The sequence below is a fragment of the Cygnus olor genome, chromosome 31, assembly GCF_009769625.2.
Source record: "Cygnus olor isolate bCygOlo1 chromosome 31, bCygOlo1.pri.v2, whole genome shotgun sequence".
Taxonomy (NCBI): domain Eukaryota; kingdom Metazoa; phylum Chordata; class Aves; order Anseriformes; family Anatidae; genus Cygnus; species Cygnus olor.
Window position 1 is genome coordinate 17,068 of NC_054088.1, and position 22,420 is coordinate 39,487.

The 22,420-nt window shown below is 52.4% G+C and overlaps 1 protein-coding gene across 1 annotated transcript; it reads left to right on the forward strand.

Annotated features, from left to right (window-relative positions):
• The first annotated feature begins 8,902 nt into the window (after positions 1 to 8,902).
• Positions 8,903 to 12,807, forward strand: LOC121062512 (olfactory receptor 14C36-like). Its single transcript, XM_040542562.1, has 2 exons — positions 8,903 to 9,830; positions 12,692 to 12,807. Exons 1-2 carry the CDS (start codon positions 8,903 to 8,905, stop codon positions 12,805 to 12,807), a joined length of 1,044 nt encoding a protein of 347 aa, XP_040398496.1.
• Positions 12,808 to 22,420: the final 9,613 nt, after the last annotated feature.

Below are 22,420 nucleotides of genomic sequence, written 5' to 3' on the forward strand. Positions count from 1 at the left end.
CCAGGGAAGACCTTGGACGGACCTCCCTGGAGAACACTCAAATACATCCTGGGAACAACAGCATCTTTCCGAACCACTGAAGCGTCTTGGAAAAAAAAAATTCCAGGAAGCCAAGCATTCCATTGGAGCTCCAAAGAATGCCCCCGGGGCAAACTCCCTGGATCAGCCCTGAAGAACCTTGGAGGAGACAAGGATTTCCCTGGGCACATCAGGCCCTTCCCAGGTTACTCAGGAACCTCCCTGGAGCACCCTGGAATCTTCCTGGGGCAACCAAGGAGATCCTTTGAGAATCCAAGCATTTTCCTGAGTCACCCCGGCATCTCCACTGAGTACCCATTGAGTCATCTTTCAGGGAACACAGAGATCTTCCTGGGTAACCCAGGCGTCTCCGTTGTATCCTCGGAGAACAAAAGCATCTCAGTATTTCAGTAGCCAAAAAGCACACTTTCCATCAAAGCATCTCTCTTGGGAAAACAAGCATCTCCCTAGGGAACAGAAGCATCCTTCTGGAGGAACCAAGCATCTCTGCACAGCACTCAAGCCTCTCCCTGGAGCTACACAGTTCCTCCCCAGGCACATTGCTTTGGAACTCCAATGGAAACATTTGGAGCTCCCTGCGGCCATTTCTTTAAGCGTCATTGCAGGGCACACAAGCATGAACATTTTAGGGACCCAAGCATTCCATAGGAGGAGTAAAGCATATCCTCAGGCACCCGGGGATATTCCTGAGGAACCAAGCACCTCCCCAGAGAACCCAGGCGTCTTCCTGAGTCACTCCAGCAGCACCACTGAGCATCCACTGAGTACCACCTCCCAGGAAACGCCAAGATATTCCTGGGCAGCCCAAGCACCTCCCTTGGAAACACAAGCACGTCCATGGGGAACACAAGCATCTCATGCCAGTAGCCCAGCATCACACTCACCATCAAAGCATCTCTCTGAGGAGAGCGGGCATCCCCCAAGGGAACAGAAACATCCTGCGGGAGAAACCAAGCATCTTACTGGACATGGAAGGAACTCCCTGGGGCAGCAATGAATGGCCCCTGGGAACTCCAACATTGTTCAGGACATGCCAAGGATTTCCCCAAGAAACCCAAGAATCACCCTGGAGCACCCAAGCCTTTCCCTGGAGCTCCAAAGAAACTCCCAGGAACACAGCTCTGTCCCTGAGGCAACAAACATTCTCCCCAGGGAACCCAAGCTTCTTTTTGGAGGACACATGCACCTCCCCATGGCTCTCATGCACCTCACTGGAGCACAGAGAATTTGCACTGTCTAAACCTCTCACCTCTTGACGCACTCCAACACTGCCCAAAGGCAGACAAGTATTACTTCGAACCACCCACAGACCTAAAGAGAGAAGCCAAGCATCTCCTTGGAAGAGCCAAGCACCTGCCTGGGGAACAGTAGCATCACTCGTGGGTGCTCAAGCATCTGCATAGGTCACCCCTGAACGTCTTTTGAGCACCCAGGAATCTCCCTCCAGCAATGAAGCACCTCTCTGGAGAAACCATCCATGGGCCTGGGTCAGCCGACATCTCCCTGGGTACACAAGCATCTCCCTGGGGAAGCATTTTCCCATGGCACCCAAGCACCACCTGGGGGACCCAAGCACATCCTTGGGGACCACAAGCACCTGCCTCGGGGTCACAAGTACCCCCAGGTGCACACAGACCTCTCACAGGGGCACCCAAGCACATCCCTAAGGCACTGCACAACACCCTTGGAGCACTCAGGCATAGCCCTTGAGGATGCAAACGGCTCTCTGCAGTACCCAAGCACCTCTTGGGGCATCCAAGTGTCCCCTAGGGGAAGAGGAGCATCTTCCTAGAGAGCCCAACGATGTTCTCAGGGCACACAAGTATTTCCTCAGGGCAAATAAGAATATCCCTGAATATCCCTGGGACACACAAACACCTCCCGGGAGCACCCAAAGTTCTCCCCAGTCACCCAAGCATCTCCCTGCAGCACAGAAGCACCTCCCTGGAACACCCAAGCACCTCATGGCAGTACCTAAGAACCTCCCCACCACACTCCTGCATCTGAGTGGAGAACCCAAGCATCTCCCCAGGGCTCCAAAACACCACCTGGGGCACACAAACATCTCACTGGAGATGGGAAGCACCTCCCTTGGCTTCCGTGGGGTGCACAAACACCTGCCACAGTCATTCAAGTATGTCCCCATGGGCACCCAGGCATCCCCCAGGGGACACAAACACCAACGTGCAGGAACCAAGCATCTCCCCACAGCCCTCCAACATCTCCCTGGAGCCAAGCATCACACAGAAAGCACCCAACCATCTCCCTGGAGCGCCCAAAATCCTCCCTGGAGAAACAAAACTTTGCCCTGGATCAAACAAGCCTTTCCCTTGGGCACACAAGCACATCTCCTAGGGCACACAAGCATCCCCAGATAGCACTCAAGCATTTGTCTGCAGCCACCAAGAAACTTTCAGGATCACCAGTCCATCCTCCTGCGACATCTAGGGAACTCCCTGCATCACCCAGGTGTCTTCTTGGAGAAACCAAGCATCTCCCTGCGCACCCAGGGAGCATCTGGATAGAGCAGCCAAGAAGCCTGGGGAGCACCCAGAATGTTCTTGGGATAGCCAAGAACCTTAATGGAGCAAGAAAGCATCTCCTGAGGCACCCAGGCATCTCAGGGAACACACAAGCACCTCCTCTGCACACACCAGCACATCCTTTGAGTTTCCTGGACCATTTAGGCTCACGCTGCGCTTCATCCCTGCTCCATCGCGCACTCACCTCCCTGTCCTGCCCTGCTGTGCCCTCTGCTGCCTGCTGCCAGGGGCTTCCATCCCGACTGGGGCCTGCCCGCACCCCTGGCCCTTTATCCCAGCTGGGCTGCCGTGTCACGGCCCCACTGTGACACCTGGGTGACACAGCCACCACTGCCCCCTGCCCACTGGGACACCTCGATCACACAGCCACCGCTGCCCTCCTGCTCACCAAAGCTTCTCCTTTCAATACCCAACCACCTCTGTGGGACAACAAAGAATCGACAGAGCTACTCGCTCATCTCCTGGGGACACCCAAAAACATCCTGGGAGCACCCAGCTCTCTCCCCAGCACACACTACCATATTCCCAGGGAAGCCAAGCACCTCCAAGAATGCCCCACGACATCCAAGTACCTTTCTGGAGAACCCAAGCAACTTCCTGGGGCACTCAAGCATCTCCCCAGAGAAAGCAAGCAGCTTTACGGAAAACACAAAGCACTCACTGGAACACTCCTTTATCAGTCCAGGGCACCCCAGCACCTCCAGAGAAAAGAAGGCACCAACCGGGAGCACCCAAGCAGCTCCCTGCAGCACCTGACTGTCTCCCTGGACACACAAGGATCTCTCTGGAGCACTTGATCTTTAAGAATTTTCTGCATATTAATGGTTCAAAAGCACCTCTCTGAAGCATGCCAAGACCTCTCTGGAGTACCCTATCTTCTCCCTGGGGCACCACGTAGATCCTCAGGACACCCAACCATCACCCTGTGTCGCCCATCACATCCTTGGTACAAACAAGCACCTCCCTTGACACAAAAACATATCCCTGAAGCACCCATGCCTCTTCCCGGAGCACGCAAGGATCTCCCCAAGACATCCAAGCATCTTCCCAGGACACCCAAAAACCTTCCTATCACTGCTGGGGCTGAAGGTCTGCAACACCGTTTGTGCAGCAGACACTTGGTACCCGTTGTGCTGTGGGGCTGCTCAAAGCCAGCCCCTGCTCGAGCAGCTGCTGAGCTCCAGCCCCTGCTCAGGCTGCAATGGGACTCTGGCCCTGCTCAGCCTCGGACACTGCTTCAGCCCCTGCTCCATCGCGCACTCACCTCCCTGTCCTGCCCTGCTGTGCCCTCTGCTGCCTGCTGCCAGGGGCTTCCATCCCGACTGGGGCCTGCCCGCACCCCTGGCCCTTTATCCCAGCTGGGCTGCCGTGTCACGGCCCCACTGTGACACCTGGGTGACACAGCCACCGCTGCCTCCCTGCGCACTGGGACACCACTCAGTATTTATTTCTTTGGACTCAAAGGTTTGTCAGTGACAGTTCAATTTAAAAGAATTTCTCAGATTCACCCCCAAGAAAAAAATATTTCTGGCATCTTCGGTAAACCTCACGGGTAATGAATACCAAATATTTCTGAATACCAAATATTTCAAATATTGTCCACAAAAATACCAAAATTTTTGTTTGGTGGTTGTTTGTTTCTTGTCCATGTTTAGCAAGTTTTCCTTTGTTGTTAAAGGTCCACACATATGCTTTTCTCCTTCTCTAGCTTGGAAAGTTCTCTTATAAAGAGATCTTCTATTTCCAGCTGCTTTCTCTACTCTTCTGTTAAGAGGAATCCTCCTGGTTTGTGTCTTGTCCTTGTCTCTGGGTTTGCTTGGCCAGGTGTGTGTCTCAGCACTTCTGCTGAGCCTTCGCCAGCTCCATTGCCCTTCTTTTGCACAAGACAAGGCAGAGGACTTGAGGTGAGCAGCCTTGGGCCTGCTGAGGGACCTGCTTGGAGGATTCCTTTGGGATATGGCCCCCCCTCCCTGCAGAGAGGAGGGGTGCACGGAGATGGTTGATGTTTGAGCATCGACTGATAGAATGGACTGGGGTGGAAGGGACCTTCAAGGCCATCTAATTCCACCCCTCCTGCCACGGGCAGGGACACCTTCCACCAGACCAGCTTGCTCAAAGCCCCATCCAACTTGGCCTTGAACACTTTCTGGGATGGGGCATCCACAGTTTCACTGGTAAACCTCTTCCTAGGACTCACCACCCCGATAAGAAAAGAATTTCTTCCTCATACCTAATCTAAATCTACCCTTCCTTAAGATTCAAACCATTCCTCCATCCTTGGTCTATCATCTCCTTGTCAAGCTCATGAACGGTCCAACCTGACACACGGGAAGTAAGCCAAGTGGCAGGAGGATGGCACGAATGAGGAAGGAACTCCTGACCAAAATCAACAGGAGAAGGAGGCAGATAAATGGTGGGAGCTTGCTGCCTCCCAGCATCAAAGGCTCAGTAATTCTGAACAGGAGACTCGTTAGAGTTTGTGAGTTTAGGGAATGGGGGGGGGGTTGTGGGGCAAGCTACTGGCTAGACAGAGGGCCCAAGTCCAGCTGCTGGAGGGATCCATATTGTACGTGTGTCTGTACAGGTATATGTTTTCCCAGAAAATACCCTAGCATACAAAGAGCCCAACACACGTTCCCTCTGGTCCTGGCTTTGCTCGCTTTGTAGTGTCATTGGGTGTTTCAGAGATGGTTCTCATGGTAATTCCTGCCTGGGTCGGAAATTCCACTGAACAAGTACCTCCCTTAGTGCCTGTAGAGTCCTGACACTCCTCACGCTGTTATCTTGTGAGAGTCACCACCATCAGGGTGAGCCATCGGCACCCAACCATGAACAGGTGACACAAGGGAGCTTCAGGGCAGGGGGACCTTGGGAATCTCCAGCCTTCAGCCAACAGAAACCCCCTGCAGGTGGCAAGGAGACGTGGCCAGTGCTGCACGTGGGGCAGAATACCTGCGTCCATCAGGGCAGGCTTGGATGTGAGCAGCTGAGGGGGGACCCTGGGGAGAAGGCCTGGGTGCTACGAGGACACCATAGGAGCCAGTGGGACATGCTGATGGGGAGCAAGGCCAGCTCCTTACCGGGCTGCACTAGGGGCAGCGGGGGCCACCCAGACCACTTGGGTTATCGTCCCCCTCGACTCAGTGCTGCTGTGGCTACCTCTGGAGCAGGGTGGCCCAGGCTGAGGGACCTGGGCTCCTTTGGCCCTGTGTCGTGCAGGCTCTGGGCAGTAGAGAAGTAGGCTGAGACTGCTTGAGGGGTGGTTGCAGTGATGGTGGAGTTTTTCCTCTTTGTACGAAAGAGCATGAGAAAGAAAGAACATCACAAAATTGAGATTCGGGGTGGTGAGATGGGGGCTGAGGTGAAATGTTTCTTGAAGAGCAGAGCTGTGGTGCAAGACGTCACCCAGAGGGTGTCAGGATCAGCCCCTGGCTTTGTGTTTCATGGATTACTGAGGGCAGATGGAGAGACATCAGTCAAGGCAGGGAGGTGCAAGGTGGGGAAGCAAGGTGGCTACCTAAGTCCTGCAGGGAAACAGGTGAAGACATGCAACAGCATAGGATGTCCTGTGATGGTTATTGTTAAGGATCCTTTGCAAGATGAAAGCCCCCGACAGAGCCAACAGCTTTGTCTGCTGGGCTCTGGCTCTTGTCTCTGCCAGTGAGGCCTGTGAGGAGACACCTCATCCTTACAGCATTAGGGTCTCAATGCCTCCTCATCCCCCTCCAGGGGCCTAGGAGATGTCCTCCTGTAGCCTTGTACTTGGCACTGCCCTTACCCACTGCGCACTGACCCAGGAAGAGCCCTAAACCCCGCTGGAGGGACAGGATCTCCCTTCCCAGAGGCTGGGGTCAGGGCCCGACTTCATGGGACACATCAGGGTTTCTTCAGCATCAAGGCCACCTTTCCTGGGCCTTGGTCTCCCCGTCATCACTGCCTGCACTTTTCTGCTCTAACAAGTCCATGGGGAGGCTTTGTCAGTAATGTCCCTCAGTGGGACCGTTAACACTGTGAGAGGCTTTGGAGTTTGCATCAGACTTGGACTACTTGAGAAGCTGCTTCAGCCACCCAGGAGCAGCTCCTCTGCCAGGCGCAGCAGGGCTGTGGGCACTGCCTGCAGCTGGCATGGGGAGAGGAGAGAAGGGGGAGAGAGGTTCAGGGCAGCCTGGCATAGAAAGGCAGGGGAGAGCTGGCCGAGGGAGAAATCCTCACAGCCACCTCCCCACGGTAAGTGTCCGGGTGCAGGGCAATGCCGCTGCGCACCCTGCCAGGCTCTCCTGGAGCTGGCACATCCCTCAGGCGATGGCAGCTGTCAGGAGGACGCTCGGTGTTGGAGTTGAAGGGCACGCAGGGCTTGTGTGCTGCAGGGTCAGCGTGCAGGGCCCGAGGGCTCCCTTCTCTTGGGGCCGGCTGCAGGCTGTGCAGCCGGGGGTGCAGGCAGGGGTGCCCAGGGCTGTGGTGCAGAGCAGGGTCCCTGCTGTGCCCCAGGGGCTGTGTGCCGGGGCAGGGCCTCTGCCGCCTGCCAGGCTCAGCACTCAGCCTGCCCGGGGAGCTGCCCAGGGGCTGCGGGGAGAAGCTGCGGGTGGAAGGAGCCCCCCGGCACGGCACAGCACAGCAGGGCAGGGCAGGGTCCTGCTGCTGCCCAGAGCCTGCTGCCTGGGGCAGGCTGCTCACAGCCCCACAGCACCCCCGGGGCTTTTCCCAGGGTCTTGGACAGAGGAAGGGGATGGCAGGGGCTGCCTGCAAAGAGAAGGCACTTTCTGCAGTCTCTGCCTGCATTTTCCTGCTCTGATTTTTGGGCAGGCTCTATGTTAACCGTGTCGCTGGATTTGCGCAGGTGGCTGAGCTTCTACTGCATTGAACTGAGATGTAAACAGGTTAGTGATGAACCTGAGAATATTCCTTCCCTTCTCTCTGCTTACAGACTGCATCAGGGTTTTTCTGAGCTGTTCTTCAGGACCTGCAGACAGGGAGAGGTCCCCAGAGCTGGCCCCATCCCCGGGAGGTGTCTGTAGGGCCAAGCTGGGCACACAGCAGCTGGGATTGGGTCTGTGAGCATGTATGGGAGGAGAGGTGGGAACAGAGAAAGAGCTGCTGACAGGGACAGCTGCGGGCAGCAGGGACATGGGCAGGCAGTGAGAGGGAGCTGCTCATTCCCTGCCATCCCCTGCAGTGCAGGCGCCTTCCTTGCAGCAGCCCCTGTTCTCTTCTCCTCCCCACCACAGCTTCTGTCATGGCACAGGGAATCTGCGGGATTCCCTGCCCCCTGCTCTCACATCCATATTATCTGGGGCAGGATCTGCCTCCTCCGTAGTTAGAGGTCCTGCAGAGGATAAGTGAGCAAAGTCTTTGCAATGTCCAAGTTCCCTTGATTATGGGGTGCCTTGAAGGTCTCCCTGCCATTGCAGGTTAGTTGCTCAAAGCACCTTAGAGAAATGGAACTTTCAAGGCTGAGGGTTGTGTCTGAGCTGATCCCTAATGAGAAATAATTCATGGGCAGAACTTCAGCTGGATCTGAGGATGATGAGGATTAGAGTAATCCTCTGCTCACTCGCTGCTGTAGCTGAGTCTTTCATGAGAGTTGAGCCTTTGGAGTTTTCCATCTCCGTATGAGGAAAAATTTCTTTATTGTGAGGCTGACAGAGCACTGGAACAGATTGTCCAGAGAGGTTGTGGAGTCTCCTTCTGTGGAGATATTTAAAACCTGTCTGGACATGATCCTGTGCAACGTTCTCTGTAGGTGACCCTGGTTGGCAGGGGGGTTAGACTAGATGACCTCCAGGGGTCCTTTCCGACCTCAACCAATCTGTGATTCTGTGAAACTCTGAGTACCCTTTCAAATCAGCATCTTTGTCACATCATTCTTACGTGCATTCTGCACCTCTGTACCAAGAGGGTGTCATTTTCATCTGCACTTGGAGGTGGTGCCCTCTTCTCCCAGCACAGCCCAGGTGATTTTTCGGCACAACCTCTGAGTGCAGCCATCCCCCAGCTGAGTGCTGCAAGCAGCCAGCAGCTGGGCACCAGGGGATGGACAGAGCAGCCCTCCTGGATGTGATCTCTGGCTAAGATTGGCACCCACAACAACAGGTACCACCGCAGGGCAGCCCATCGGGGTCTGATGGGCAGAGGTGGCTGCTGTGTACAGGAAACTCAGCCAGCACAGAGCAGCCTCCAGCCAGGGAGAGAGACAAAGGTCCCCTGCAAAGAAAGGCAATGTGAAGACTTTAATGAGTAAGGAATTAGTATTGCTCAGAGAAATTTTCCCTAACAGTCTGTATTTTTTATTCTTTGGCAGTCTCCTTGATGAAGGGCAGCAAATGCCCAACAGCAGCTCTGTGAGTGAGTTCCTCCTGCTGGCATTTGCAGACACACGCGAGCTGCAGCTCCTGCACTTCAGGCTCTTCCTGGGCATCTACCTGGCTGCCCTCCTGGGCAACGGCCTCATCCTCACCGCCGTAGCCTGCGACCACCATCTCCACACCCCCATGTACTTCTTCCTCCTCAACCTCGCCCTCCTTGACCTGGGCTGCATCTCCACCACTCTCCCCAAAGCCATGGCCAATGCCCTCTGGGACACAAGGGCCATCTCATATGAAGGGTGTGCTGTGCAAGTTCTCTTTTTCATCTTCTTCTTTGGTTCAGAGTATTCAGTTCTCACCATTATGGCCTACGACCGCTACGTTGCCATCTGCAAGCCCCTGCACTACGGGAGCGTCCTGGACAGCAGAGCTTGTGCCAAGATGGCAGCAGCTGCCTGGGGCAGTGGCTTTCTCCATGCTGTCCTGCACACGGCCAATACATTTTCCCTGCCCCTCTGCCAAGGCAATGCTGTGGACCAGTTCTTCTGTGAAATCCCCCACATCCTCAAGCTCTCCTGCTCAGATGCCTACCTCAGGGAAGTTGGGGCACTTGTGTGTAGTGTTTCTTTAGCCTTTGGTTGTTTTGTTTTCATTGTGCTGTCCTATGTGGAGATCTTCAGGGCTGTGCTGAGGATGCCCTCTGAGCAGGGCTGGTACAAAGCCTTTTCCACTTGCCTCCCTCACCTGGTCGTGGTCTCCCTGTTTCTCAGCACTGGCATGTTTGCCTACCTGAAGCCACACTCCATCTCTTCCCCCTCCCTGGACCTGGTGGTGGCAGTTCTGTACTCGGTGTTGCCTCCGGCAGTAAACCCCCTCATTTACAGCATGAGGAACCAGGAGCTCAAGGATGCAGTGAGGAAACTCTTTGGATACATGCTTCAAGCAAGTATGTGCACACAGACACCTTCAACATTAATCATGTGCCTATGATCCTATCAGGACACTGAGTTTTTTTTGAAATAAACTGTTAGGACAATTTTCTTTAATTTTCTTTCTTTCTTAGTATTGCCTAAAGGTTGTGAATTAGATTTATTGTTATTCTTACTGTCCAACATTTAATGTTTTTTCAGTTTTGACCTAGTCATCTAATGTACTTATAGAATGGGGCTTCTCGTGCTGATAAAGAAAATAAAGAGTAGAGCAGAAATTTACTGGTCTCATATCCCGTCTCCTCCCATCTCTTCTGTAGCTAGGCTGGGCTTGGGAGAGGGCAGGGAGGTGGGGAGAGGCGAGCAAGGGCTGGGCTGGGCTGGGCAGTGCCTGGCAGCGGGCAACAGCAGCATCAGGGAGCGGTGGGAGCATGCAGGGGAGGGCTCCCAGCAGGGCTTGGTGCTGCAGAGCCAGGGCTGCGCGAAGGGAGCCCAGAGCTGCAGGGGCAGGGGAGGGGAGGCCGGTCTGGGCCCTTGCTGCCCTGGGCAGAGCAGGAAGGGGGCCCAGGGCATTCATCTCCTCACCACAGCCTGCCAGGACCTGCAAGGCGGTCATGGAGTGTCCAGGGACAGGCTCTGCCCTGTGGTGCGCAGGGAGAGGGCAAAGCCACGGGGTATGGTGCGAAGCAAGAGGTGCTGGGCCTGCAGAGCAGGAAAAGCTTTGTCCCCCAGCTCGGGGCTCTTCCCCAGTCAGGTGGCCATGAGCCCTGCCTCTTTTTCACATTCATATCCCTAGTTGGAAGGGGACGATTTCCCAAAGTGGGGCAAGGTGATGGGTTCTGTCTCAGGCATTTGAAGTGTCCTGTTCTTGAGTCTTGCAGCCTGAATTTGCCACAGATGACCCAGGATGGTAAATGAATGTTCAGCTGTCTAGTAGGGACAAAGGAGAGTATCTTGGGTTCCCAATGGCCATTTCAACTTTGGGTCAGTCTCAGGAATTCACTGAAGAAGGGGTGTGTCCTTGAAGGGGTTTGTGTGCTGGGCTGGACTGTAGTTGCAGGGATAAAGAGCACTGCTGGCAGTGGAGGTGCCCTGGGAACTCCATCTACCTCCACCTGAATCCCCCAAGGGGCTCTGGTCTCCTGCAGGTCCTTTCTGACAGCTGCAAATCCAGGGAATTACCTCAAATACAATGGGGTCTCTGGTGATTTTTCCTGATTGCTTATGGTCAGACAGCAAAGCTCTGCCTCAATACCCAGTAATTTCTTTGGTACTTAACTAATAGAGCAACTACTCACTTCAGAAGATCCAATCTCTTCCATAAAATGTCAGACAGTGTAGTTTCTACCATGAAGAAATGTGAATATTCAGGATGTAAATTCATCACAGGAGAAGAAATACTGGTTTTCACCTGTACTTGCATTGTCTTTGCTTTCCCTGTCATGATGTGCTTCCTCATCTTCCAGGTACATCCACGAGTTTTGATTAAACAGACCCTGCTGAATGTCCCCTTTCCAGCTGCCTGTCTGGACCTATGCACTTCCCATGGTTCTCCTGGTTTGCGCTCCCCTTATTCTTTGATCATTCAGATGGCTCTCACCCAACCCAGTTGCTGCTTTGAGCTCTGAGTTAGAAGCAGCCCAGCTTGCCCTTCTGTCAGTAGTCTGCCTAATTGTTTCCTTAGCAAGAAACTCATAATTTCTCAATGAATTCATATGATATGGATCAATACTTACACTATTATTTTTAATTTCCTATCTATCAGTATAAAATACTTCTTGTACTGTCATCCTTTTGGGAAGGTAAACCTCACAGAAGGCATACAAGATGAGGAGATTGAGGAGATTGCTTTTTTTTTTTTTTTTTTTTTAAATTGCAGCATGTTTTCCTGTTGTTTGTTTGGAAACAGGAAAAACCCTTCTGCACCTGTGTGCAGCCAGGTCTCTAAGGAAAGCAGGAGGGAGCTGGTGCAAAGGGGCTGTAACATCCAGCTGCAGACTTGAGTGAAGTCTGGTGTAAGGAAAGGAGAAGGAAGTGCCAGGTGGCCAATGGGAGAAATGGCACTGCTAGGGTGGTGAGGAGCAAGGTTGTCCATGCAGTGTCATACCTCAAGAGTCTTCTTTTCCTCCCTATGCAGGTCCCCTGGATCAATATCAATTAGAGAATAGTACTTCAAACCGAAATTCAACTAAACGCATCCTTTAAGATGAGAAAGGATTTTTATTAGGTGCTTTTTGCAATCTTCCTCCTTAACTATACCATGAAAGCTCTCCAATTAGCTGTACAAGTCTTGAAGTCTTGAACAAAACTATGCAAGAGATGTTAGGAGTTTCTTCCTTTTAATGAGTTCCATGGTGTATTTTGGTGCTGAGTCTATGAAGCTCAGGTACTGAGAGGAGAATGATGCAATTGCTTGAGAAAGTAAAGTCAGAAGGAAAAGTTGAAGTGACTTGGAGTATTAACGGGCCCCACTGAGGGCTATTACTAAGAGAGCCTCCCCAGGGACTTGTTTGAGAAGATAATTGGAGGCCATGATTACAAACAGGCAAAGGCAGTGTGCTGAGTAAGGTCTTGGTTTGCTTTGATGAAGCAGGAGGTCCAAGGCCTATCACCAGCCATTGGGAGGGGAGATCCTGCCCCCCCATGTCTGGCACAGGCCTTTTCCTGAGGATCTGTTGGATGCGGTGGGCAGTGTGATGCCAGAGAAGAACAGTGGTATGACACCTCCCAGCCTTTGCACAGGGTTGCAAGGTAGCAGTGAGTCTCCATTGCAATGACTGTATCTCGTCTCCTCATAAGCTCTAGCCAAGGGGACAAAAATGTCAGGGTTGTTGGGGCCTTCCATTCTTGCCAGCACCCTCTCCCTTCTCCTCTGCAGGTTCTCCTATGCTGTCCCACACTTTGCCCTATTTCCTTGAAGACTACAGACACCCGTCTCTGTTCACCACCTTGCTCTCATCCCAGCATCTCCATCATTTCACCAATGTCTCATGAACCCTCACCAGCTGTTCCTTAAAATACAAAGCCGTGGTCTGATCACAGACACTCTTTGGGTGACCTCAACACAGCATGACACCTTGATGGACATTTCTTCAACCTCGTGGCCAGTGCCACCCTTCCAATGTGCACTCTGTGGCAGTTTTTTCTCTCCTGCTCTTTCCTACTACCAAAGAAAGCTCCTTCAAGGTGGAAACCACTCCTAAAGTAGGCATCTGAACCCATCAGCTTTCTTGCGGCCTGTCAGCCAACCAGACACAAGTCACCTCACCACCATCTTCCAAGCCATGGGCCTGCTGCTGGCCTTGCAGCTTCTTTTGTAGACACACCCAAGCCTTGTGTCTCCTGCTTTCCAGTCATGTACTCAAGCAGAAGGGACACGACAACCCATATCCAGGCCTTCTTTCTGTCTGGGTCCTCCTGGGTATGTACGCAGAGGGGATCCCACAGTCAGCATGCCAACCAGGTGCCTTCTGCTGACCTACCAGGGCTACTGGCCAAAAAGTACAGATCCCAGGTCTAAGTCAAGGATGACCTGTCAGCTAGTCCAGAGAGAAGTGACCTCACAGTCCCTTTCTGCGGCATGTTCCTGCTGCTGCCCTATCAACTGCAGAGACAGAAGTGACCTCACAGTCACTTCCACAGTCACATTCCTCCTGCTGGTGCAGGAGATCTTGAGGCAGAGCTGAGCTCATCAGATCATTCCCAGCCATCTCCTCCTTGTGGCCCACAAGCTGATCAGATCCATGGCCCCCCACATTCATCTTTGAATGCCATGTGACTGCACAGCAACCTCACGGTTCCTGCCCTGTCCCAAGGGATCAAGGGCATAAAGGTAAGGGTTAGGAGAGGGGCTGAAGGTGAGGAGGTTAATGCACAGGAACAGGGGTTTAGGATGTTAATTATTCATGTATGGGATTAGAGATTAGATTAGGGATTAGATTAGGGATTAGAGATGGGGTTAGAGATTAAGCAAGTGTGTAATGGGAGGGTTTGGTGTTCTGCTTGGGGTGTCAGGTCTGTGGTTTTGTGGTTATGTGAAAGCTCTTTGCTTTAGGGTTTTGTTTAGGGTTTTTCTGCCAAGAAGTCTAGGGTTAAATAGAGCATTTTAATGGTAGTGTTAAGGGCAGGGATCAGGGTGAGCAAGAGAGTAAAGGTAAGGGAATGGGGTTTGGGCTGAGTTTTGCTTCAAGGGATACTCTGAGGTCAGGCTTTACAGTAGTGGATTCCTGTCAGGGTTTGGAGTAGCATTTAGGTTTAGGGATAAAGATTACATGTTAAAATAGGGGAAAGGCTTCACATGACCGTTTTAAGACTGTTTTACGGCAGGATCTACATTACCTGAACCCTCTTACCTTTTCAAAATCGTTAATTTCTGCTGGCCAAGCTCCTCTTCCCTACCTCAAATCTCACATCTCTCCTGTCCAGCCCTCACCTGACCTTCCAATATCAGTCATCTTTTTGGAAGCAGGATTCTCATGACATTCATGATCTCAGAGTATGTGTCTCACCGCTGTTGGCCACTGCGTTCCTGAGAAAGAAGCAGCTCCTAAGCCAGCATGGAGCACCCTGCATAATGTGCCCAACAGCTCTGCAGCACCACAAACGTGTGTGTCCTGCCTACAAGTTTTGGTTCCAGAATGGCTCCTATGGGTCCAGAGTAACTTTTCCCAGGTCCTCATGCATGCTTCAGTTTCCCCCAGGCATCTTGCAGGCAGTAGCTGCCTCTGTGTGGAAAACAGAAAGCAGTCCTGAAGGATGGCTTTAGGCAAAAGCTGATACCTCTGACATGACAACCTGTGTCCAAGACCTCTTCCCCTATGGGGCCTACCTCGTACTTAGGAAGAGTGGATCTCACAAACTATGTGCAAAGCAGGCGCATATGCTGGCCTTTCACGGACACTGGCAGATGTGAGCCTAAATGCACCGTTCCCAGCCAGGAGTCAAGGGATGACCTGTCAGCTACTACAGAAAGAGCTCAACTCACAATCCACTTTATAGACATTGACTTAGGAGTGGATTAGGAATTTCCGAGGCATCACTAAGCTTATAATACCACACCTACAAAATACCCTCTTTTTGGCCCAGGACCTACCCAGCTAGAAGTGAGCTGGTTGTGATCCTTCCAGCCCATGGCACTGCTGCTTGACTCCCAGCCTCTCTGACGCACAGGAGCCTGTTATGCACCAGTCTTGTGAGGTGCTAGGGCAGGAGGGGCCTTGCAGGCAATGTTCCAGCCCCGTGCCTGTTGGTGGCCTCTCAGCTCCTTGTGCACAGTGAAGAACATGCTCAGGTCTAGAAGCTGTGTGCCTGAAGCTGGCCTAGAAGACACACAGGGGAAGCGCCCTCCCATCCCCATCCCCATCCCCATCGCCATCCCCATCGCCATCGCCATCGCCATCGCCATCCCCAGCCCCAGCCCCAGCCCCAGCTGGCGGTGCTGCTCTGCAGAGCGAGGGGGCTGTGGTGCCTGCGGCACGGTGGCACTCGGCAGGGCTGTGCTGGGCAGGCTGGGAGGCAGACCCAGCTCATGGGGTCACTGCCATTGCCCCAGGGCTGCAACAAATCACTTGCCAGACTCCTTTGCTGGGGCTGCTGCGTGGCCTGGGGCTGCAGAGCTCTCCTCTGCCTGCTCACACCAGATTGAGCACTTGAGCCTGGTCAGTCCACCTTGGAAAGGCTCACACTCTGCGGGCTCCATTCACTGCACTCTCTCAGGCTCACGCTGCCCCTGAAGATGTCCCCGCATGCTCTGCACACACCACTCTTGCCAGCAGGTCCCACATGTCTCTCCAACCCTCCCGTCTTCCCCTGCAGTAGTGGCCCCTCACCGCAGCATGTTGGTGCATCTCCAGGCTCATGGGTGTTTCCTGAGGGCCTGCTCCATGTGGGGAGTGGTGGGGAGGAAGAGAGCAAGGTCAGCTCCTGGGGCATGGCTGAGCACAGCCCAACCATCCCGCACCGCGGGCAGGCCCCTTGTCCCAGGCTCAGGCACACATGCAACGTGGACACTTCTCCATCAGCCCAGCTTCACACAGAGTCCTTCAGCTCTTCCCCAGTCCCATGACTCGCCAATTCTTCCTCCTCCACCCACAGACATACATTGGTTTCCATTTGGGGACTCAGGCAGTACTTTAAGGATCTGCTAAAGCCCTGAATTTCTTCGTTTCTCACAGCCTTCACTCAAGTCTTTCTCCTTCCCCTCCCCAGTGCAGAGCACTGCCTCTCAGGTGGCACTCAGTGACCCTTCAGAAGGGCCTTTGGGCTTCCTCAGTTGTCCTGGTGCTTATTAGCACCTTTGTGGCTCCTTCCGGAGCTCGGAGGGAGCCTTCTTGTCCAGCGTGGGGCCCTCTATTGTCTCTGTCTGGGACAGAGTTACTCTCTGCAGAGCAGCCCCTGTGGTGCTGTGTTTTTGATATGTGACTAGAGCAGTGTTGGTCACCCACAGCTGTAGTTGTTGTTCCTGTGCAGTGGTTGCACAGCATCAAGGCCTTCTCTGCTTCTCACTCTGCCCCACCATCGAGTCGGCTTCCACTAGACCAGGTTGCTCAAAGCCCCATCCAACCTAGGCTTGACTACTTCCAGGGATAGGGCATCCACAACTTCTCTGGGCAGCCTGTTCTACTGCTTTACCACCCTCTAAGTAAAGAACTTCTTTCTAATATCTAATCTAAATCTACCCTCTTTCAGTTTAAAACCATTACCGCTAGTCCTATCATGACACTCTGATGAAGACTCCCTCCCCAGCTTTCCTGTAGGCTCCCTATTGGTACTGGAAGGGCTCCTTAAGGTCTCCCCAGAGCCTTCTCTTGTCCAGGCTGAACAAACCCATCTTCCTCAGCATGTTCATAGGAAAAGTGCTGCAGCACACTGATTGTCCTCATGGCTCTCCTCTGGACTCCTTCTAATAGATACACATGCTTATTGGGGCCACAGAGCTGAACACTGTACTTGAGTTGTAGCCTCACAAGCCCTCCTACCCTTGAACAGATCAACATTCACTCCAAACTTGGTGTCGTCTGCAAACTTACTGAGGGTGCACTCGATCCCCTCATTCACATCATTGATGAAGATATTGATGAGAACTGGCTCCAGTACTGAGCCCTGGGGGACACCACTAATAACAGGCCTCCAACTGCATTTATCTGCATTTAGCAGGACTCTTTGGGCCAGTTTTTAACACAACAAAGCGTACACCTGTCCAAGCCTTGAGCAGCCAGTTTCTCTGGAGAGTGCTGTGGGAAAAGACGTAAAAAGCCTTACTGTGGTCTAGGTAGACCACAGCCACAGCCTTTCCCTCATCCACTGAGAGCATCACCTTGTCATAGATTGAGATCTGATTTACCAAGCAGGACCTGCCTTTGATAAACCCATGCTGACTGGGCCTGATTTCCTGGTTGTCCTGGAAGCGTTGTGTGATGGTACTCAAGATAATCTGCTCCATGAGCTTCCGCAGCACCAAGTTCAGACTGACAGGCCTGTAGTTCCCCAGATCCTCCTTCCAGCCATTTTGTAGGTGGGCATCACATTTGCTAGTTAACAGTTGACTGGGAATTCCCCTGATAGCCAGGACTGCTGACAAATGGTGGAAAGCACCTGGGTGAGCACCTCTGCAATCTCTCTGTACCCTCGGGTGGATCCCATCTAGCTCCATAGACTTGTGAACATCCCCCACGAGGGATGCCATACAAGCAACGGTGCCTGCTCACCAGGAACCAGGCCAGCTTCATACAGAGCTGCCTTACGAGGGGCATGGCCACCAAGAAAATCTGAGTTATCATACTCAGCTCAGATGCAGTGTGACACCACACAGATAAGAGTCTACAGTCAGCGGGCAAAGATGTGTGGGTCTGGGAGTCCCTCAGACAGTTTGGTGTGGAGAGGAGCAAGGGCTGTAGCAAGGCTGAGAGTCCCAACAGGACCGAGGTCTTTGTGTCCAGGGCTCTGGCTGTTGTCTCTGCCACTGAGGCCTGTGAGGAGACAGCTTAACGTTAAAGCACCGGGACCTCATTGCCTCCTCGCCCCCAACCATGAATCAGGCAGGGGTCGTACCATTCTCTTGCACTTGGCAACGCACATCCCCATCTCCTACTGCCCCAGGAAGAGCCCTGAGCCAGGTGTGAACGGAAAGGATCTCCCTTCCCACGGTCAGGGGGTCAAGGCCTGGCCCTTGTACTTGGTGAAACACATCCGGATTTTCTACACATCAGTGTGCCTTGACATTGTCTTTCTCTATTTGTCCTCACTGCCTCCAGTGTTTTGCTCTAACGAGCTCCAAGGGAGGCTATGTCAGTGCTGGCCCTCAGGGGGACACTGCAGGAAACTTGCATCACACTTGGACTTCTTGAGAGATTTCTTCAATTTGCCCTCAGTGCCTGAGGTTTTTTGGGCTCATCACCAAAGCCACCAGAGGGGTGATTACAATGCCTTGGCTGATGGGATGGGAGTCATGCTTGAGGTAAATATTGTGAGACCATAGAATCATAGAATGGCTCATATTGGAAAGGACCTTAAAGGTCATCTAGTTCCAACCCCCCGGCCATAAGCAGGGATGCCCCCCATGAGATCAGGTTGCCCAGGGCCTCATCTAACCTGCTCTTGATCAACTCCAGGGATGGGGCATCTCTAAGGTCTCTTGGCAACGTGTTCCAGTGCCTCACCTCCCTCTAAGTGAAGAATTTTCTCCTAACCTCTAATCTAAATCTCACCTCTTTTAGCTTAAAACCATTCTCCCTTGTCCTGTCATTATCTGATTGAGCAAAGAGTCACTCTCCATCTTTTTTAGAAGCCCCTTTTAAGTACTGAAAGGCCACAAAGAGGTCACCCAGGGGCTTTCTCTTCTCCAGGCTGAACAGCCCCATCTCTCTCAGCCTTTCTTCATAGGGAACGTGCTCCAGCCCCTTGATCATCTTCTTGCCCCTCCTCTGGACCTGCTCTAACAGATCCACATCCTTCTTATGCTGGGGGCTCCAGACCTGGATGCAGGACTCCAAGTGGGGCCTCACAAAGGCAGAGCAGAGGAGGACAATCACTTGCCTCCACCTGCTGGCCACTCCTCTTTTGATGCAGCCCAGGATGCAGTTGGCCTTCTGGGCTACAAGTGCACACTGCTGGCTCATGTTGAGATTTTTGTCCAGCAGAACCCCCAAGTCCTTCTCTGCAGGGCTGCTCTCAATGAGGTCTTCTCCCAGCCTATCCTCCTGTCTGGGATTTCCCCGGCCCAGGTGCAGCACTTTGCACTTGGACTTGTTGAACCTCCTTAGGTTCACAGAGGCCCAAATTTCAAGCTTGTCCAGGACCCTTTGGATGGCATCCCTTCCTCTGTTGTATCAACTACACCACTCAGCTTGGTGTCATCTGCAGTCTTCCTGAGGGTGCACTTGATCCCACTGTCTATGTCATTGATAAAGATATTAAACAGCACTGGTCCCAGGACAGACCCCTGAGGTACACAACTCATCACTGGCCTCCACTTGGACATAGAGCCATTGACCACTGCTCTCTGGGTGTGACCTTCAAGCCAACTCCTTTTGATGGGTCCACCCATCAAAAGCATATCTCTCCAATTTGGAGACCAGGATGTCATGTGGGACCATGTCAAAGTCTTACAGAAGTCCACGTGGATGACATTGGTCAGTCTTCCCTTGTTGTCTGATGTGGTCACTCCATTGTAGAAAGGCATCAGATTAGTCAGGCACTATTTACCCTTTGGTGAAGCCATGCTGGCTGTCTCGGATCACCTCTTTGTCTTGCATGTGCCTTGACATTGATTCCAGGAGGATCTTTTCCACAATCTTGCCAGGCACATAGGTGAGGCTCACCATTCTGTAGTTCCTTGGGTCCTCCTTTCTACCCTTTATAAAAATGGGAATATTTTCCTTTTTCCATTCACTAGGGACTTCACCCAACTGCCACGACTTTTCAAATATGATGGAGAGAGTCTTGGCAACTACATCAGCCAGTTCCCTCAGGATCCTGGGATTCAAGTCATCAGGCCCCATAGATTTGTACATGTTTAGTTTCGTCAGGTGATCTCGAACCTGCTTTTTACTTACAGTGGGTGGGACTTTGCCCCCCAGTCTCCATCTATGGGTTCAGGGAGATGAAAGACTTGGGAAGCCTGACTGGCAGTGAAGACTGAGGAAAAGAAGTTGTTGAGTACCTCAGCCTTCTCCATGTCTCTCAGTACCAGTTCACCCTTCTCATCCCTCAGAGGGGGTACACTCTCCTTGGCCTTTCTTTCCTGAGCAATGTATCTATAGAATCCCTTCCTGTTATTTTTTGCACCCCTTGCCAAGCTCAGTTCCATCCTTGCTATGGCATTCCTTCTCCCATCCCTGCACATGCATGGCCGGCAGAAATTAATGATTTCAGAGAGGTAAGAGGGTTCGTGTAACGTCGAAGCTGCAGTAATATTGATTTAAAAGAGTCATTTATGGCCCTTACCTTATTTTAACCAGTAATTTAAATCCCTAAAACATAAGTGCTACTCCAACACTCTGACAAGAATCCACTACTCTAATGCTTGAATTCAAAGTATGCCTTGAAGCAAAACTCAGGCCATAGCCACTTTCCCTTACCTTTACTCTCTTGTTCACCCTAATCCCTTCTCTTAAGACTAGCATTAAAATGCTCTATGTAACCCTAGACTTCTTGGCAGACCTGATACCCACAGAAGAACACCAAACCTTCCCATTAAACCTTTGTTTACTGTCTAACCCAGAAAGTTGAGCTCTAGTCCTGTGGGTATCTGAAAGTGGTCAGCTCCGCCAAGGAATGTGACTATGGCAGTGACTGTGAAGTCACTTCTGTCTCTGCAGTTGACAGGGCAGCAGCGGGAAAGTGTCACAGAAAGGGACTGTGAGGTCACTTCTGTCTCAGGTAGATGACAGGTCACCCTTGACTTAGACCTGGGATCTGTACTTTTCGGCTGACATCTGCCAGTGGCCCTGGTAGGCCAGCAGAAGGCACCTGGTTGGCATGCTGACTGTGGGATCCCCTCTGCGTACATACCCAGGAGGACCCAGACAGAAAGAAGGCCTGAATATGGGTTGTCCCGTCCCTTCTGCTTGAGTACATGACTGGAAAGCAGGAGGCACAAGGTTTGGGTGTGTCTACAAAAGAAGCTGCAAGGCCAGCATCAGGCCCATGGCTTGGAAGATGGTGGTGAGGTGACTTGTGTCTGGTTGGCTGACAGGCCTCAAGAAGGTTGATGGGTTGGGATGCCTACTTTAGGAGTGGTTTCCACCCTGATGGAGCTTTCTTTGGTAGTAGGAAAGAGCAGGAGAGAAAAAACTGCCACAGAGTGCACATTGGAAGGGTGGCACTGGCCATGAGGAGGAAGAAATGTCCAGGGGAACAACTGGTCTTTTGCTAGAGACTGAGGCAAAGAAGGTACTAAGTGCCTCTACCTTTACCTCATCTCTTGTCACCAGGTTTCCCCCCAAATGCAATAAAGGATGATGAGTCTCCTTAATCCTCCTTTCTTAAAGTATTTATATAAACAGTTTTATTGTCTTTCAAGTAATGGATGGATAGAGCTCCAGTTGGGCTTTGGCCCTTCTAACTTTGACCTGCACAGCCCCATAACATTTAGGACACAGCTCCAGACAAACTGACAGCATGCATGACAAGGAAGCACAGAAGAGGTGGAACCTGGCAGCCTTCCCTCCTCTACCCTTCTGTGATTCTGTGCTGCAATTCCATTCAACTGGGTACTCCTGTATTATCCAAACTTTCCTGCAACTCCTGATGCTGCTATCTTGTCAGAGATAGCACAATCACACAAAGGTAGAACCGTCTGCCTGCAGACATTAACAGCTGACAGAATGGAGCATCAGTGTGGGGGAGCCTTGAAATACTCCAGGATTTTGCCTACAGAAACCTCTTGACATTTACAAGGAGAAGAGCCTAGTCCTGCACTAGTGGAAGAGTAACCTCACACATCAGGGCAGACTGGGACCCTGCTGAGTGAGCAGTGCCCAGGAGGAAGAGGGCCTGGACACCTCGAGGGATGCCATGTGAGCAGTGGTGCCTGCTCACCAGGAACCAGACCAGCTTCCTACAGAGCTGCATTACAAGGAGTATGGCCACCAAGAAGATCTGAGTTATCATACTCAGCTGAGATCCAGTGTGCAAACTCACCCACAAGGCTCTGCAGCCAGCAGGGAAAGACGTGGAAGTCTGTACGTCCCTAATACAGATTGGCATGGAGACGAGCAATGGCTGTGGCAAGGCTCAGAGTCCCAACAGGACCGAGGTCTTTGTGTCCATGGCTATGGCTGTTGTCTCTGCCACTGAGGCCTATGAGGCAACAGCTTATCGTTAAAGCACTAGGGCCTCATTGCCTCCTCACCCCCACCCATGAATCAGGCAGGGGTCATATCATTCTCCTGCACTTGGCAATGCACATCGCCATCTCCTACTGCCCCAGGAAGAGCCCTGAGCAAGGTGTGAAAGGAAAGGATCTCCCTTCCCAGGGACCAAGGGTCAAGGCCTGGCCCTTGTGCTTGGTGAAACACATCCAGTTTTCCTACACATCAGTGTCATGTTCACACTGCCTTGGTCTACTTGTCCTCACTGCCTCCAGTGTTCTGCTCTAACAAGCTCC